At 38.8% G+C, this 19,447-nt stretch overlaps 1 protein-coding gene across 3 annotated transcripts; it reads left to right on the top strand.

The window, feature by feature from the left end:
- Nucleotides 1-1,541: 1,541 nt before the first annotated feature.
- On the top strand, nucleotides 1,542-11,196 carry zgc:162171 (uncharacterized protein LOC565931 homolog). 3 transcript variants are annotated; one of them, XM_029280315.2, is made up of 5 exons: nucleotides 1,544-1,674; nucleotides 1,854-2,090; nucleotides 7,537-7,667; nucleotides 7,819-7,968; nucleotides 10,076-11,196. In XM_029280315.2, the coding sequence occupies exons 2-5, from the start codon at nucleotides 1,895-1,897 to the stop codon at nucleotides 10,277-10,279; spliced, it is 681 nt and encodes a 226-aa protein (XP_029136148.1). In that variant the 5' UTR covers nucleotides 1,544-1,674; nucleotides 1,854-1,894; the 3' UTR covers nucleotides 10,280-11,196. The 3 variants fall into 3 exon arrangements, with proteins under 3 accessions (XP_020505025.1, XP_029136148.1, XP_065806860.1); XM_065950788.1 differs by having other exon boundaries at nucleotides 1,552-1,674; nucleotides 1,888-2,090; XM_020649369.3 differs by having other exon boundaries at nucleotides 1,542-2,090.
- Nucleotides 11,197-19,447: the final 8,251 nt, after the last annotated feature.

The raw sequence follows: 19,447 nt of genomic DNA, 5'->3' as shown, positions 1-19,447 counted from the left end.
AAGCACCATGACACTGCAATGCCCTGTTCTTCATGTCTCAAATTCATGGGACGTAACCATCTGCTGCCACCTGCTGGGTGAAAATATGTAATGCATCTGGAGTGCATTTTTTTTTTTTTTTTGTCCAGCACTCTGAGGAGCAAATGTGCATATATAAAAAAAAAAAAGAAAGTCAGTGGATGCCTCACTTGTGCCCCAGCCAGAATGTGACCAAACAGTAACTTTAGACATAACAAGATGAGATAAACTTTATTGATCTCCCATGGGGGACATTTTTTCATTTCAACGGCTCAAGAAAACAGGAAACAGGAATATAATTATCAAAAAATAACAAGAAGTTAAAAATCAAACATATTTACATCCGTTAAATAAAGTGAGAAAAAATAAAATAATAGAATAATACAAGGTATGTACACTTCCATAATGTCATTATTGCAGATTATTCTCATTTCTATTTGACGCCTACTAAATATTTTTGCAACTTTCAAATTAAACTTTCCAAACCAGTTTTCGAAAAAAGAATTACTCAGTGAAGATCTGCCATTCCTCCTCTCCTTCCTTGTGGAGGAGAGTTGGTGGGTGGCTGCCCAATTGGTCAACAAGTCCCCAGTAAGCGTGAACATAATCTTATAAGTGACCCCGTAATGTCAATTAAATCGAGCTAAATCGAGAGGGACAGGAAGAGACTGAACAGACTGGTCAGGACTGTCCTCTGGACTCTGTAGAGGAGGTGGGTGAGAGGAGGATGTTAGTGAAGCTGACATCCATCATGGACAACCCCTCTCACCCCCTGCATGACACTGTGGGGGGTCTGAGCAGCTCCTTCAGCAGCAGACTGAGACACCCACCCTGCAAGACAGAGCGCTACTGCAGGACGTTCATCCCATCTGAAGTCAGACTCTTTAACAACATCATCACCTCATGCTACACACTGTGTGTGTTTTTTAAAGAACAAGTTACTGTGTCATTTTACATTATTGTATTTTTTTACATTATTGTATTTTTTTTTTAAATTATTTAAATGATGTAAATATGTTTGATCTGTTCTTAACTTCTATTTATTTTTATAGTATATTCCCGTCCCCTGTTTTCTGGAGCTGCTGTAATGCACAAATTTCCCCCACGGGATCAATAAAGTTTATCTTTATCTTTATCTTATCAGCACGCATACACACACACACACACACACACACACACACACACACACACACACACACACACACACACACACACACACACACACACACACACACAAACACACACACACACACACAAACACACACACACACACACACACACACACACACACACACACACACACACACACACATACACACACACAAACACACACACACACACACACACACACACACACACACACACACACACACACACACACACAAACACACACACACACACACACACACACACACACACATACACATACACATACACATACACATACAGTCTAGGGGGCGTGGCCAATCCTTACAGCTCCTGCAGGAACAGCTGACAGCCTGAACGCAGTAAAAGAGCTGGCAGCAGACAGCAGGAGGCGTGCACACACATAACAACGCGTATTCTTGACTTTCTTCTACAGCTGTATTGGGACGTATCGACAGGACTTACCGTATCAGAAGTCGACTTTTGAAGCGACTTTTGGTGCTTTATAAAGTATGAAACACTCATTTTTACTTTTTTAATGACATCTTACAGTCAAAGTGTATGCTCAATCCGTGTATCCGTTTTTATGCAACTTTCAGTTTCAAACATTGGCCGCTTTACATGACTTCTGACCGACTGTCACCAGCCAAACCCCTTTTTTTGTTTTGCATCTCTTCCTCATGCGGAAGCCGTAGTTCTACTAATTGGAGACCTCACTGTCAGTAAAAGGATGCAGCAGCAGGAGCGCCTGCTCAAAGTCCTGGTCATCGGAGACCTCGGAGTCGGCAAGACGTCCATCATCAAGCGCTACGTGCACCAGGTGTTCTCCCAGCACTACCGAGCCACCATCGGGGTCGACTTCGCCCTCAAGATGCTCAACTGGGACCACAAGACGATGGTGAGGCTGCAGCTGTGGGACATCGCCGGTGAGTCGAAGACACAGTGTGTGTGTGTGTGTGTGTGTGTGTGTGTGTGTGTGTGTGTGTGTGTGTGTGTGTGTGTGTGTGTGTGTGTGTGTGTGTGTTGGAAATATGCTTTTGTTGTTAAATGGTTATAAGAGCTAGACACGTTTGTATTTATAGAAAAGCCAATATTTACATAGTATTTGCATAGTCAAATAAGAGAGAGTATGTCATATGTAACTATCTGTTAAACGGCTTTAACATGTTACAACTTCACTTATCTTTAGACTGGGTTCAACTTTTTTTTTTTAAATGTTGTATCAAAGTTTAGTCTGACTTTCTACAACAGCAATACTTTTCCGGTAGAAAATTAAATTGTATTTCGTCTTAAGTTTTCCCTTCTTCAAACTAAGCTTGTCAAAATGTTCATAGCTTCGATACTTTCTGATACTGGGTATTTTAAAAAGCGATCTCTTCTATTGTGCAATGATGCATGGGCGGTTCTAGGCAGGGGCCAACAGGGGCCAGTGCCCCTGTAACACTGAGCTTGGTCCCCCCCTGTGGCCACCCCTCCAAAAGGAAGCCCCCCTAATAACACATTAACACAGTATTTGACTCAACAACCGGACTCACAATCTAGTATTAAATTCTGTTACTGAAACAAATATAAATCATGGTATTTAATGATGAGCGCTATTATTTGGCGTAATATATAGATATTTTTTAAAGCGATCATCTTTGTCTGTTTTTCACCTGGGTTTAATGTTCCCCTCTGACAAAACAACTGGCCCTAGTTTGGCCCCCCTCTGTAAAAGTGGTCTAGAACGGCCACTGAATATCACTACTCTATATTAGTACTTTTTCAAAAAGAAAGGTGTGATGGAAAGGAATGAATCCATCAACAACTCCTGCACACTGTTTAAATTGCACGTATACATTGGTAACGTTACTACCTACTGAAATGTTGCCGATGTATTTGGGCATTTGAGATAGTGTGCAGGAGTTTGCCTGCAAATTTGTTCATTGGAAACAAGGAATTACCCAATATTGGTGCCTCGGACTTCTAATGTTGTTGCCCTGGTTACAAAACAGATATCAATATTTATCGTTTTTAACTAGATTCTTATTGAAGTTTACATTTCTGGTACGCCAAACCTGTGAGACTTCATGCATTGTCAGAAAGTACACATTTGAGGTCCATATTTAACTATCTGTCTTCTACATATAGAGGTTATTATTGTATTGTTTTACTCCACTATATTGGCCTGGTACTTGGAGTTATGGTCACACTTTTTCAATGTCCAGTGAAAACCATAAATGGTGAAATTTCTGATTAGCTGAAGAATGAAATGTTCCTGTATGGGTTGTGAAAAATTCCCCTCCTTCTTAAGCTACATAAACTGTTTAAACAGTTTAAGCTTAGATTAGCTGGAAAGTGCATGAAGCCGAAAACAGCACTGTTCTGTTTCAGAGCTCACAGAAAGTGATGTTTAAAGATGTGTGTTTAGACTTTAGACTTTAGAGGTGGAACAGAACATTGGGACGGGCTGGATCATGCTCTGATGTAGCAGCAGGAGGAGATCGGGGGTGGAGGGAGGGGATATAAAGTCCTTTCAGTTTGCGGATGGCTGACAGGTCTCACAGGTTTTCCCAACCTTGAGGTCGCGACACTAAAGTTGATTTTCCGTTGATACTATCAAAGAACAGCATCAAATCGTTTCCTTTGGGAGGCCCCAATTAGGACGTTGTTGCTTGCCTTAAAGAGTTTCACTTATTTGCAGACGATATATCAGTCAATAACGAATCAATTCTGATCTATTTCTTTCCATCTTCACATTCAGATTTATAAGAGGGAGTTCAAATGGCTTACATAATATTTTGAGAGCTTTTCGATGAATATGTATTTCATGGATTTTGTGCCAAATGTTTATGAATCCAGGCGGACTTCTAATTCTCTGCTTTGTAACATGACTCACTAACACAGTTTTAGTTCTCAGATCTGAACATGAGTGAAATCTTGATATGAACCTGGCTGTAGTACTCAAAGTGGGGCACATTGTATCATCAATTATATCTTAGACACACGCTCATGTAACATGTCGTCATTGGATTCTTAAAATTATAGATTCAATTTAAGATTACTTAAATTTAAAATTCTTTTTTCACCAATAATTAATTCGATTTTTTTTAGATTGAAGCTTTGGCAAGTCATAGAAGCTTGACAGATATTTTTGCCCTGATCATTTGAATGTCAGATCTTAGTCGTTTATCTACACTTTGTAACCAAAGATCTTTCGGCTCTATCTTGCTGATGCATCTAAAGACGATGATGCACAATTCAAGTGTCAACCGTCTACAAAATGTGGTTAAGCTGCCTCTGCTGATAAAATGTTGAGGTAACGCTTCAGTACTTCCCATTCCTGTTCAGATAACTTATTCTACAAAGAAGAGCTTGTTGTGTTCTTCTTATGAAACACATCACGCCTCTCAGATTGCACCTAATTTGATGTTCTTTTGGAAATGCTCAGCCGGTCTGCACACCCTGTAGTTTAGCTTCTCCTGCTGAGGCCTTTTGGTGATATTGAAATGTGATTGCTGATAAGTCATTTGCATGAAGACATCTGGCTGAGGCCGTCAGCCGTGTTTGACTTTGGACCATAAAACCAGTGATGATTCACCTCCATTACTCTGGAGTCAATGGCTCTTCTCTTACACACAAACACTCGGCACATAATCATCATCAGTGTGTCAAAATGATAATTGCATCACTGTTTTGAGTAAGTGAGCTAACGCTTATCTAGATGAAGTCAAGTCATGCATGTTTCCTGATCAAAATAAAGGACAGGTTTAAGATGCTGTTTAAAGAATTTGCCATCCATGTGGGGGAGTGTTGGTTGGCCGCTGTCCCAAATTGGTCAGCTGGTCCCCAATAAGCGTGTACATAAACTTAAAAGTGTCCCCAAAAGTCTGTTAAGTCAGGACACATACACACACAGTCTGGGGGTCCCGTCATTACTCCAGAGTCAATGGCTTTTCTCCTACACATAATCTCACTTTCTGTGGACAGACACTGAAGTGTGCTTGATTCATGGCATTTCAAATGGAAATGTTGCATTGGAAGATTATTGTTGTAAGTTACAGACTTCTGTATATTATGATAGCTTACAGTAAGTATACTGATGTGTTTTGTAAAAGTAGCACATCACTCAAAAAAATAAATATTGAAACTTTGGTAAGACACTTGATTTGTTTTATTTTTTAAATTTTGATGTACTTTACTAATCCCAAGGGGAAATTCTGTTTTACACTCTGTTATTAAGATTCATGCTTCTCACACACATATGCCACTTGCTACTCGATTAAAAGATAAATGCTAGTGCTGAACAGGAATTGGCTAAATTAAGCTCATCTCAGTTTAGCATGAAGATTGAACAAAGCTGTTTCAAACACTCATAATCCCTTTAATGCACAAGTTGTCCTTTTACACTTCAGATATTACTTTTGGATGGAACCATGCAAGCTGTTTTGTTTACTGTTTAAAGTTTATGTTAGATAAAATGGTAAACTAATCCTTGAATTTTTACTGTATGACTTTGTTTTCCCTTTATGACTGATACAGAAGATTGATACCATACTAATGTCTCTATAGTGAACATGAAGCTACACAAGTCTGAGACAATTAGCTTAGCATGGAGAATGGAAAAGGTTGGGTCAAACAAACAGACTCCTTCTAAATGCACCACTTCTGTTTTTACACTTGAGTTGTTACTTTTAGACAGACCAGCTTATGCTAGCTAACTAATGCTAAGCTATGCTAATTTTGTCCTGGTTGTAGCTCTATTTTTACCTTTTAGACATGGGAGTTTGAATAAATAACTAATTCTTCTCTTTTTAAGAAAGCAAGAAGGAGTCATTCATAAAATGTTATAAGAACGTAGTCGTAGTAGGACAATGCTAACATGTTATACTAAGTCAGAGAGAGTCGACTATCAGACTGCTTGTTGTGCGTTTTGAGAATGTTTGTATCAGCTGTTGTCTTGCTGTGTAGGTCATGTGCAGTCTGTGTGTGTGTGTGTGTGTGTGTGTGTGTGCATCACAACCTCACTAGCTGATTCACCACTATATTAAGATCATGTGGAGGAAGTTAGCTTTCAGGATAGAGACTTATTCTTTTATTCAGTTACACACACATGGTCACGTACGTACTTGCATGCAACAACATTTTTCAGCATGCACACACCGAAGCTTTAACTTTACTCTGCCCTTATGGGGCATGACAATGATAGTGGAGTTGCAGAACTTAATCAATTAATCAATATGTAAATTGAATGGACGGTTGTTCTTATAAAAAAATTTAAGCAAAAATACCAAAAATGTTCCTTTTATAGCCCCGCAAATTAAAAAAAAGTAGGATACTTCTGGGATCATGGCTAAAGATGTAAAGGGTTTAAACTTTGGGTTAAAAAATATACATATATTTGAATACTTCACCTTATAGAAAGAGAATTTACAGCAAGCATTTAAATACCAATTAAAGAATTATATCATCAGGGCTTTAATTCTGGCTCTTTTTGTTTGATATACACTTCTAATGAACTCTTTGTAAGGGCAGGACTTGCTACAAGTTAAAGAAGTTTCCTTGTCTCCGTTCTAAGTTGTAATCAAGTTTAGAGTCAAGCTTGGAGATTTTTCAGGTATCTCATTCAGTTGAAGAGCCTATATTATGCCCTTCTTGGGGTTCATATATTTAATCTATGTACCTACTAAAGTATGTTCACAATAGCTAAAGTTATAAAAAAGTGTCTGTTTTCATGAACTGCCGCTCCGTGCACCGGCTCGCTTCTGACTCTCTCTCTAAGGCTCTGAAGTGCCCACGTTCAGAGTCCCCACGTGTGCCAAGTCTGATCTGATTGGTCGGCCTGTCGGCTCTGCCGTAATTGGTTAGTTGCTCAGTACGGTTCTCGGAAATGTCCCGCCCCTTTTACCATATTGGGAATGCAGCCACTTTGGCTCCGTCCGAGGGGAGCAGAAACATATCGTGGGCGTGCTACAGAAGTTAAAGGGCGTGCAACATGAGCTGCTGGGCTTGCCACAACGAGCAAATGGGCTTAGATCAGTGATCTCACACTGACAAGACATCACACTGGCAAATTTTTTTTGAGGGGGGCTAGAACCGAGCGTTACATGCAGCTAATGCTACAGCTAACAGGAGGACGTAAGAGAAGCCGCGTTTACGGCTGCACATAGATGTGCCTAAACATGCACAGGACACTTGGAAAACACACTAAAGAGCATATAAAACCAGAAAAAGCAGAACATGGGCCCTTTAAATGAAGTCTCAGACAGGCTGTGGTGTTGCCGCAGAGCTACAAAGGGATGACATGACCAGCTTTGACATGGTTAACAAAAAGTAAAGTTGAATTTTTGAGACTGTGCTCATTCTGTCTTCTTTTCTTGTTCTCTTCTAAAGGGCAGGAGCGTTATGGGAACATGACCCGTGTTTACTACAGGGAGGCGGTGGGGGCCCTCCTTGTCTTTGACATGACCCGACTGTCTACGTTTCAGGCTATCATCAAGTGGAAAGGAGACCTGGACTCAAAAGTAAATATGATGAAGGAGAGAGAGAGGGAGAGGAGGGAGAACAACTGTTCAAGTTACCACAAAAAAACATGCAATAAAGTCTTTTTAAATGTCACATTTCAGGTCACAGCACACTGATTTGTGAAAATTGTGAATTTTCTGGTTCCGTCAGGTCGCTCTTGGCAATGGGAGGTCAGTTCCGGCTGTTCTATTGGCCAACAAGTGTGACCAGCGGCGTCATGGTTTGTGCCCCAAGCTGCCCAAACTGGAGAACTTCTCCAGAGAGTACGGATTTGTCGGCTGGTATGAAACCTCTGCAAAGGTAAGACTGAACTCAAATCTCTCGCCTTTACAATATGCAAATAATGTACATAAGTTGCTTTCAGTCTCTCTGAGCTCTTGTCTATACCCCTAACCCCCAGATTGCTAATCCGCTACAGCACCATAGCAAACCCCTGTGACCTTCATTTTTTTACCTTCTTTGATTCCACATTGGTGTAATATTGGTGCCCCAGTCTTTGATTTTACAATGTGTTACAGCATTGCATCTTGTGTCTCTTTGACCAAATGGTCCTGAAAATTTGTCTTATTAGCCCTCAGTCTCACACTCGATGTCTTCAGTTAATACCTTTGTTCTTCATCTATTTACCCAAGCAACAGAGTCTGATTCAATAATGACAGTTGTTGTTTTTATTTCAATGCAACCTATAGTTTGACACATTCACAATGTCAACAAAAGAGCAGAGAAGAACATACTGACAAACAGAAAACACAATGAAGCAGTTTCATGACGTGCATGGAGATTGCCCCCATGCGCAGCCTGTCTGAGATTCACGCCTGTTATTATCAACATTATCCCCTCAGGAGATTTGTGCAAGTGTGAACGCACCATTTCTCCAACTCTCTCTCTCTCTGTCTCCAGAGTTTTTATTTCAGTTTTCAGTGTCTGTTTCTCTGCTTTTAAAGCTGCGATAGTGAGCAGTTTAATGTCCAAACACATTTCAAAACCACCAAACTTACACGTTCTGTTGTCTAGTGTCTACCCCAGGGTTGGCAGTTTTTTCTTTCTTCACACAGGAAGTAGAACATGCACATTACAATTAGAGCACAAACTTGCCCCTAAACCTCACACAGTAAAGTTTATCTCCTTATAGCACACTACGAAAATAAGTTAAATAAAGTTACTTGTATTTTTGTTTCCTGGGTAATAAAGTGTTTAAACTTACCAAAAAAGCTCCTCATTGCTAACATTTTTTGCCATATTTAGCAGCTTAAATCAGCAACAGTCAAGTGCATATTCATGGGTAACCCAGTGCTAAGGTCAAGATGAAAGGATTGGTGGACAAAGCACACATTGACGCACTTCTGTTCTATCTGGCTGATTTTTATTATCTACTTATTCAATAGATCTTTATCTGAAGGTGCAAGTTTTAGAAGCAACGTTTTTCATCGAGGACAAAGAAGAACCTTTGCACTGAATCTTTAACCTCTTGTCCTCTACTTTCACATCCACCTTTTTAACCTCTGATCACTTTTTAATCCTCTTTCTACGAAATATAGAGCTGCATAAGAATTATGCATATCACCCCCCCTCCCCCGCTCTCTGTATTCATTGTATTAGTATTTCTGTGGACAAGGTTAATGTGCAATGTGACAAACTCTTTCACTTCTACTGGGCATTTTAGCATCTTTCAGTTCATTGTTCGGGTTTTACCGCCTGCTATTGTTTTGTTTTTGCTTTGGTTTCAGCATTGACCAACGGTATGAGTGTCTTTTTTCAGAAGCAGGAGGCTACTTTCTGCAGAATACAGTCCTAATAAACACACTGTACACTACCTACCTAGCAACAGATGATACACAGACACAGCTAGCAACTAGCTAAAGAATACTTTTGGACTAAAGCATGACTCCAAATGTTGCTCTGTGTACAGTATGCTAAAAGTATTGGTTACAAAATAAATGGTCTGCCAACTTTCTTTGTATATCAACTTTATAGGGTGATAATATCATTTCTGTCTTTTCTTTTAACTTTATTGATGTTTAATAAAGTATGCCAAGAATAAGTGACAAAAAAAAGTGAAAATAAACACACCAGGGATGTGCACATTTAGTCAACTAAACGATTAAACATCGTCACCCTGGCTAGTCTGTTATACAAATATTCATATTTGTATATGCAGGTCCTCAATGCTGGTCAAATGCTTGCTCAAACTGCAATGCAGTCGCTCACCACAAGCTGGGGCTGTAGCCATAGTCTGGCTGTAGCTCTTGTTACAGGGCCTGCACTCCACTCTCTACTACCTGGATGTAAACTAGGACGGTGAACGGTTAGCATCTCGTGAATCTCTTGAATTTAGCTAGCTGTTTGTAGGCCCCTCCCCCGCTTTATCGTCCCATACTTAATTTTCACATTTACCCTCTCTCTTCAGGACAACACCAACATTGATGCTGCTATCACCTGCCTGGTGAAGAACATCATGTCCGTGGAGGAGGAGAGAGAATCGAGTGATGCCGCCAGAAACGACCCTGAAGGCGGCATTCTGGTTCTTCCTCGATTTGAGTACAACACGAGGGAGAAAGGACTCAGTGGGTGTTCAGGATGTTCCTCACATAAACATAGAGACGATGTTTGAGGCGATGAGACGGATCGGTCCGAACTGAGAAACCAGAAGGAGACGGAGTGTTGGGAGAAATGTACTTTATTTTATGTTTATTCTATGTTTTTACTAAAATCCTCCCACTGTCTGTACTTACAAACACATTTCTTTAGAGAAGTCACCAGAAGATACTTAAGATTTGTAATAGTTTGTTTCTCTTTTAAAGGCTTCATATGTGATTTTTCACACTTACATGTAATAGAAATCAAGTATATCCTCTGAAAATAACTCTGTGAGTCTTGACTGTCTACAATGGGTGTAACATCCAAGTCCCACTGTCTGTGATGTTTTCCGAGTTTTCCGAGTCCTATCTTCAGTTTGTTTACATCGCCCGGACGGCCGGCCGACTCATCCCCTCTCGTATGAAAGTTGTTTAATTGAGGGACTAGAGAAAAGAAGAATAACATACTGTACTCACTGCTTAACTATGTTTCTAGATCATGCTCATTTTGGGTAAATTGACATGCAGTGTGAAGATACCAGCATAATTAAGATCGGGTAAGAATTAGCATGCTAACACAAAAATGCAGCGCGAGTTGTTTTGGTTTCATGCTGGTGCTCAAGGGCAACATCTGCTGGATCAAAATATCGCATATAAAGCCTTTAAAGGACTTTTTTTTAGACTTTAAATTTAAATATTGTGTTTTTAAATTTATTTTATGGTTTTAACACTCACAGAAAACAACAGCAATTAAAAAAATAATATTTTTCTACCTATAGAGTCTTTAAAAGTGTGCTTCAAATATTTTGTCTGTTAGATTGTATTCTTTATATATGTAAAGAGTATTAAGCTGCAGTTCTTGGCCTGAGTTTTGTAACTTAGCAGCTCCTTCAGAGGTTTTTTGATTTATTGGTAATCTATGTAAAATTAATAAAACATTGGTTTATTTGTATCTGGGTTGTAAGCGAGCAGATTCTTATCTACCTCAACATTGTCTGAGCTGTTAACCATCCACACATGCCTCCTACAGCCGAAGTGTTGATTGTGTCAAAGTTTAACCACAGGAGGAATCATGTGATTGATCTTGATTGACGGAGATCATGACGTTTGTTTTATCTGCAGTACAAGTCAGTATTTAATCCAATTATTATTATTTTTCTAATTCTAAGTCTGTCCTTCTTCGACGCATCAGTATTCTCATCAGTTGTGTCTTCACTTTGAGAAACATCTGTCATAACAACATCTGGCATTGTTCGATTTTAGGTTATTTATCACACAACACATTTTGATGTTACAGACACAGTCTCATTGAAATGTCAAACACTTAAGTCAAAACTAATATTGACTTTAATCACCATAAGAAGTCGCACATTTATGTTTGAAGTAAAGGTCAGGTTGAATGACCATGAAAAATAGATTTCTTCAATGTCACTTTTACTCTTTTATTCCATTAGTCTGTTTGTGCTTACTGCTGTGTCTTTCAGTAGTTAAAGGCTCAACATTTGGACACTAATTAAATGGATGGTACTGAAAGACGCTTGTTCTCTCGATTTGCTGCTCTGCTTGATGGATAATGCACTTGAATTTGACGCCCACCCATTTGTACATTCCCATTCACTGAGCATGGAAACCCATAATAATAACATGCTGTTGGTAGGCCTAATGCGTTTCTTTTTGTCATGAACCCGCTTTATTTATGAAGCACTCACACTGAACTGGTCTGAAGGGAATCCATTTAAATGTGCTGTAGATACTCTGAATAGAGTTTTTCTGAGAGCGCACCTCAGGTGACAAGAAAGGACATCAAAACATTCACAATGTCCGCCCCATGGCTCTACGTGTCAATGCCTGATCGATGGCCCTGTAAAATGAAAAACATCTTTATATGAAACTGTTCCTATGGTGAGGATGAAAATGCTAGTACAAAAGAAAGCATTGAATATGTTTCTACAGTCCCTTCACTCATTTTATAACAATTTTCAAATCCAACTAGGCTTCATATTCAGTTATGCGAGCAGAATGGCTTTAAGGGATGGCCGTCTGTCAATTGATCCACTATGAACTGAATTGTCTCAACAACTATGGGACTTAATCATTTCTACAGAAGCTAATGTTTACTGCGGTTAAAGAGCAAAAGGCCTGCTGCTGAAAAAGTTATTTTATTCTATAGTTAACTTAAGCTGTATTTTGGGTTCACTGCTAATAAGCAAAGTTAGCATGCCAAACCAGAAAAAAATATCAAAGTGAACATGTCCTTTTAATTATTAGCTCTAAAGCATTGCCATTGTTAGCATGTTGATGTCAAAGCAACATCCTTTTGCTAACTTTGTACAAAGGTGGTTAGCCTTTTTTTGCAAACACTTGAGGCTGCCAAAACTAGCTAACCAGCCTTGATTAGCTTCTTTAGTTTAATGCTAAATTGTAACATTTAAAAATTAAAAACACATTTATAGCAAGTGAAACGTTATCAGAATCAGTCCTATGATTTTTTTGAAATGTTCTATTTTGCTGTGTCTGTCAGCAGTGGTTAATTTGAAGTCATTCTGCCAACAGTATGTCACTGTCTGTGCATCTTCTTAGCTCCAAGTAGGAGATATTTTGTTGAGTGAACCAAAAAAACATCCCTGGATCTTAGAATAAAAGACAAACCTGATAAGTTATCTCATGTCCCTCTGGGGTTTTCAAATGAATTCAGGTTAGCAACCACGCACACGAATGAAAGCTTGATGTAAAAGAGAGATGAAATTGATTATTTTTGGCAGAAAATTAGATATAATTATTGGCCAACTCCTGGCCAATTTTATTGATTATGCTTCATTGTATTCAAAGCTGCAGCAATTTTCTCACTTTTGAGCTACACATGGGTGATTATTACGTTTTAATTCATCACAATAGTTAAATAGGTCCATATGGGTGCCATTTTTCTCCTCGTCTCATTGCAAGAAAGCGTATTAGAAAACACTTTTCATCTTTTTCTTGCTTGTCATCCTTTAAAATTAGAGAGTTTTATGTGATTTAAGACAAATTAGGACTTTTATGAGGCTGGTGTGTTAGAACATTAGCTGTCTTCATGATAATGTTTGGCTTTGAATGCTTTTTAATGTAATGTAATTTTTTACAATTTATGCCACATCCGGATTAAAAAAAACTATAACCCAGATTTTCTTTCAGTTTTATCCATGCATTTGAATTTATACAAAAATCTGTCACAGCTCTTTAGGCCAGTTTTCTTTTGGGAGGTACACAACGAAGTTTGAACCACTAGCAGGTGCCAAAAACTTGTGACAGTGAAGAATGGTGAAAAACAGTGACTTTCATCTCATAGTAGTGTTTAAAGTGTGTATACAAGCCAAATAAATATACCTTGATATAATTTAAGTAACTTAATTTCTACACAACTGCAACCCCTCCCCCACACATACACACACACCCCAGCTCTCCTCCTCTCCTCTCATTCTCCTCTCCAGCTTAGGAAAGAGTCGAGCCTGTTACAGCTCTTCCTCTGTTGTTGTTTTCTCTTTTTGGAAAATCTGAATTGATGGAAGAGTAAAACAAAGATCTCCTGAATATCGGGGGAGGGGGATGGGCAGTTGTCTGTATTAGTACAGGGGTCGCTGTGAAGTCCTCCAGTCTGAAACACTTCCTCCTCATATGCAGGTGCAGGCTTCAAAACCTCCCCTCTGAATTGATTTTTTTTTCCTTCAGCCCTCTTGAGGACGAAATGGAATATTGCCATTTTCTTTCTCCAGAAACCTGTTGCATCGGAGCGACAGCTGCACCGTAAGGATTTGTCACATTGTGTTATGTGAGGTATCAAGACAGCTTTTGATTTATGTAAATTCATTCTTGTTTCCATTTCTTCTTTTATTTACATAGTTTTGTCAGCATCTTCATTAGCTCTCTTTTTGCAGGATTCTATTTTACTTTTCACATCTGTTTATATTTACACCTCATATTCCATCTGTATTGTTCTAAAAATATTGTCCTTGTGTCTACACTTGATTGATTTTCGTTCTTCTTGCGTATGATTTGAATTTCAAAGGCTGAATTGTTCATGCACACCTCTGTATGAATTTAAATTTAATTTTTTGCTTTTTTGAGCACACTTCCTTTACAACATACGGAACACTATATTGTGGAAAATGTACCTAATTAGGTTATTTAATCCATATTCATTATTTACGTTTTTAATGATGACTGCATTAATGTTTGAAAACTCCTGAAATGTTTTCAAATCATAGAATTAAATAAACACTGTAATTAGAATTTAAAAGTCATGTCATGCATGTTTATGTAGTATAACCAAGTAAAGCTTCAATCCAGTGGTTTTTATTCATGACAGTATTTCTAAAGTACTTGTAATGTCCGAAGAGTTACTTATTATTTTCCTATCTTACCTGTATATTCAGTACTTCATGAAGATGGCTGCTGCTGTGATGATCCTCATCAGTGTGGTTATGATGCTTCACTTAAGCAGAGGTCAGTGTGCCTGTGTGTTTTATAGCTTTCAGGAAATACATTGAAGGTCTGTTCTTTTTCTTTTTTTACATTGATTTTTATTGATTTTTTCACCATTACAAAGATCATTTAACATCCTAGTGCTCTGACATTCACAGCAGTAACAATAGGAATAAATAGAATAAATTAAAAATGAAATTAAATCAGGAACGGAAAGAAAAAACCAACACAAAACAAGAAAAACAGACAATACAAATCAAAAGAAGGTATTTTCTAACTGTGATGACGATTATTGTATTTGAGGGAGGTCTTAATTCCTGAAAGCTTTTAGTTTAATTATACAGTAATAGCAGGAAAGTAACTTCATTATCATTAATGTTAATCATTTATATATTTACAATGAAGAATCACTTTTAACTTCATTACCTTTTTACGCCCATATATTACATTATCTATTCGGTACAAATTAATTGGATTTCCACAATAAAAAAACTTTTTTTGTCAGATCATATGTTTGTGTTTTTTGGTCGCTTTTATGTCTTTTTCCCAAATACTGGGGGACACATGTTTCTAAAGGGGGACAGGCGAAGGGAAGAGAAAATATTATACTGTAGGGCTACCAGCTGCATAAAGTACTGCGCAGAAAGTTTGTTGTGAGCCCTGCTGTTATCTAGTTTTTTTTTTTTTAAAGAGTAAACTAATTATGCGCCAAACTGAAAGATAGGTTATTAGGCCACATCATTGGCCCCATCCTTGTCTGTCCAATATGTTGTAAGTTAATAATTGAAAACACTTTTTGTTTGCCATTTTCCTGACTCAGAAGCTGTTGGGGAAAGTGGATGAATTTCAGAGCCAAAGCCTGCCGTTCCATTTTAAAGCATGTTCTAGTATGAAGGGGATGAATCAATACAGAGTCCTTATTGTGTGCTACATGTAATTGTCATTTCATAAACCTCATTTCACAAATCGTTGGCATCAATTGCCATGAATTAAGGTCCTCTGGGGAATTCCTTCAACTTTGACTTTATCCTCAGTGTTTCTGGAACCACTGCTAGAAATGCCTAACTACACTGTTGCACTATTTTGGGAGATTTGGTTGTACATTCACTCTCCACTTGGGATGCATTGTAATGACAGTGTTAATCCCATTGCCAAACGCTATAAAAACAACCCATGTCACTGTTCTGTGACAAATCTTTTCCCATTTCTTATTTTTTGTCTCCAGCCCAGAAATCCAGCGATGATTCCATCCACACCTTCATCGTGCTGTTCAGCGTGAGTCCTCAGTCCATCTTCAGCCTCCTGCTGCTCGGCCTGACCGTCGTACTGTCAGGCAGCATCTACCTGTGGATCCTCAGGTACATCTGCATCGGCTGCTGCCAGCCCATCCCTGTCGGCACTGAATCAGAATCTCTGGCCGAGATGGTGTGAAGCCAACAGCACCTATACCTGACTGGTTTGGAGTTTCCCTAACTCCTGGGCTTGACAAGAAGTGACACGGGACAGTTCCATTTCAAAGATTGCTCTTTTTGCACCTGTAAATTGGCTCGATTTACGAGAGAGATGGGACTATGATGTAAGACATGATGACTCAGATGTGACATGTAAGGGCACAGTGGGTGACAAACTGTTCTAAAATAACTTCCAAGATTTCTTGTAGAATAATTGTATAGGTTTAGCTTTTTCCCTAGAGAGGGGCTGCACCGTATAGTGCAGTGGCTACTGCTGTTGCCTCATAGCAAGAAGGTGCCGGGTTTTCTTCAGGTACTCCGGATTCCTCTAGTCCAAAGAGAGGCTTATAAGGTTAATCTGTGACTCCAAATTGCCCATATGTATGAATGTTGGTAAGACTTATGTCTGTCTCTGTGACTGACTGGCGACCAGTCCAGGGTTTCCCCACGTCTTGCCCAATGACAGCTGGGAGCAGATTAAAGATGGGAACGGTATTTTTTTTCAAGTAGGGTGAGAAATAACTTTAAATGAACTCCTCTGTAAGCCCCCTCAAGTTCACAAAGTAATGTTTCATTGTTTTTCCAGAACTGCAGTGACAGATGTTTCTCTCGAATACTGCAGCTATATCTTGACTCTAGCGATAATTCCAAGCCCACAACAAAATACCCTGTAACCACTGCTCTAACCACAGTCCCTCTAGCTTTCTTTTCTTTTTCCCATCTAGCTTACCTTCCAAGCACATCTGCTAATTTCCCAGTCAACCTCATTCAATACCAGTCACACATGACCAAATTCCCTACAAAGCCTTTCGACTGACAGAATCTGGATTGGGAATCAATTGTAGTTTTTCTGCTGTTCTGGTTAGATTCTTGGTGCTTTCTTGGAGCACCTTTTGGGATAAAACGGTCTTATTTTGGCAAAGTTCCTCAGGCGACAAATTGGAAGTGTTTCCGACTTTATTATGTAAGTGAGGCTGCTAAAGAGATCAGATGGTTGATTTTCTTTAACTTCCTTTAAAAAAAATGTGACAGTTTTATCACACTGAGTAGAGAATGCATATTTATTCTCAACTGGACTTCAACAGCAAGATACCGTAGACAACGGAGCTGTCGTAGAAGTAATTATAAAACTTACAAGGTTATTCTCCTTGTCTTTGTGTCAGTCTGGAGCACACATACTCTTCTCCGCTCCAAGGCTTTCTTTTTATCTATTCTATAAAGCCTCATTTAAAGGACTCTCTGTGACTCTCTGTGTCGTCTGTGTCTGTCGTAGAATAAATGTGAAAATAACGTTTAAGTTGAGATGAGTCACCTCGCAGTCCGCGTTAATAATGGACAGAGTGTCTCCGCACAGCACAGGCATCAAGTTTGCATCTTAACCGATCTAATTAAAGTTTATTAGTCCCATAATTCAACAGCCTCATATCTTCTATAAGCCTGATGAATAAATAAGTGATCTGAGAGAATCCTGAGCAGGCAGCGGGCCTCACAGCAGCATCAGTGTTTAATATATTAGCCTGGATTTATACAGGCATACATCAGCACATAATGATTGGAGGAATATTTCTGAGCGCCATGGAGCTGAACATACTAAGTGTGAACTTCTTCAAGCTCCGAATGTTGGCGGCCTGTATTGATTTCCTAATTTTTTTTAAATAATTTATAGCCCTTGCAGAGGTGGATTCTGAAGTTTTGCCGGGTTTGACTGACGCCAGGTAAAATCTTTGCTTTGAGCTGAGCTGGAACACAAGTAATGGACAGCTTGTTTCTGCTGATGTGCTCAAGATGTTTCATTTCTCGGCTGTGTTGGTGCATTATTTGTAATGTAACTGATGGTCTAGTGTAACCTGAGGCTCAGCATCTCTTTAGAGCTGTTGTGTTTACTTTTCTCATGAAGAGTCAACAAAAGAAATCCTCTAAGAAAACAACTTCTTAAATTATAAAAATTGGAATAATTAGGTTTTTTGGGCTTTGCTTTCTCCAACTGTTGCTGAACACTTACCCAGATGGAAGGAAGTTATTCAGGAAAGCACAAATAATGCGATGGAAACAAATATTTCCTCTCCCATTGTTGCTCATCGTTATACAGAGATTTATTTAGAGAGATAAAAGACGAGGATGTGGAAATCTTTGTTCTGGTTAATTATATGCCAATAATAAATCTATTTCATGCTTCCAAGGCACAACAGTTACATCCCTTATGTATGGGTGCAGACAAGGGAAAATGCTCTGCAATGGTCCAAATGACTTACATTCAGGACGCTACAAATCCTGAAAAACTTACTGATAAATCAGAAACAATGTTTCAGGCTTGGTGCTTATTTTTAATTGGTTTAAAATGCCAATACATTTATGGATAAACATTTTCTGCACCATCAATGGAAATGCTTGCATATCCAAGAACTTCTTCCTACCTTTTTATTCGGTGTACTTTTTAAAGCGACGGGTGTTCAAATCAGCTCCATCACTTAACATTTAAGAATAACCCGAATTAATCAGAGTCATCTATGTGTCCTCTGTTCTCCAAGAAATCCTGTTAATCCACTCTGCAGAAGTGTCTTCAAGTTTAATTCATCATTTAACCCTCTTGGGTTCAAAGTGGCCAGAAATCAAGAATATTAAGGGGAGAGACTGGAGTTTTAATTTGCATAAGATGTGCTGGATAGATCTCTTAACAGCCATGAACAGCTGGATAACCAGCCGGGCCGATTCCCTAAAGCCCCAGATTACTGGGTTGTTTAATTTCCTTTAATGTGATTTACATTTACTATGTTGGCCCTCTGTTGTAAAGTCTGGTTTTATGACTTTATTCAGGGACTACTGTGTGTACTAGATGGTTTTAAGCTTTTTGGATAACACGTATGGTTCGTAAAATCTATTTTTTTTGCGTGTGGTGTGTATGTGACTTTTGGTGTTCCTGGAGCCAGCCTCTAGTGGACACTCAATGAACTGCAGGATTTTGCACTCCTGCATTGGCTTCATTTTTAAAAACCGGAGGTTGCCGCTTGGTATTAACACAACACATCAACTTTCCAGTTGTAGCTAACTTTCAAGCTAACAGTACCTCATTTACACATGCATGATGTGTATTGTAGAAAGAACGAACTGTAGAATTGCTCTGATTGGTGGAATAGTAAGTCTTTAAAAGTAAGTCATATTTTCACTTTTCTTTTCACTTAATTTTTAACTCCATCATGATCATAATTCCAGATTCCTGTTCCACTGATTGTTCTCCTCTGCTATTCTCCATCCATCCACTAGATGGCATCCAAACTTTCACTTTTTTCGTCTCCC

Source organism: Labrus bergylta, chromosome 22, assembly GCF_963930695.1.
Source record: "Labrus bergylta chromosome 22, fLabBer1.1, whole genome shotgun sequence".
Classification (NCBI taxonomy): Eukaryota; Metazoa; Chordata; class Actinopteri; order Labriformes; family Labridae; genus Labrus; species Labrus bergylta.
This window is presented reverse-complemented; position numbering and strand designations above follow the sequence as displayed.

What these genes read in the sequence shown, in the direction of transcription:
- zgc:162171 (XM_020649369.3), top strand. Translation starts at nt 1,895, where the DNA reads ATGCAGCAGCAGGAGCGCCTGCTCAAAGTCCTGGTCATCGGAGACCTC. An exon ending in GCAGCTGTGGGACATCGCCG is followed by an intron (nt 2,091 to 7,536) that starts GTGAGTCGAAGA and finishes TCTCTTCTAAAG; the next exon opens with GGCAGGAGCGTTATGGGAAC. An exon ending in GGTATGAAACCTCTGCAAAG is followed by an intron (nt 7,969 to 10,075) that starts GTAAGACTGAAC and finishes CTCTCTCTTCAG; the next exon opens with GACAACACCAACATTGATGC.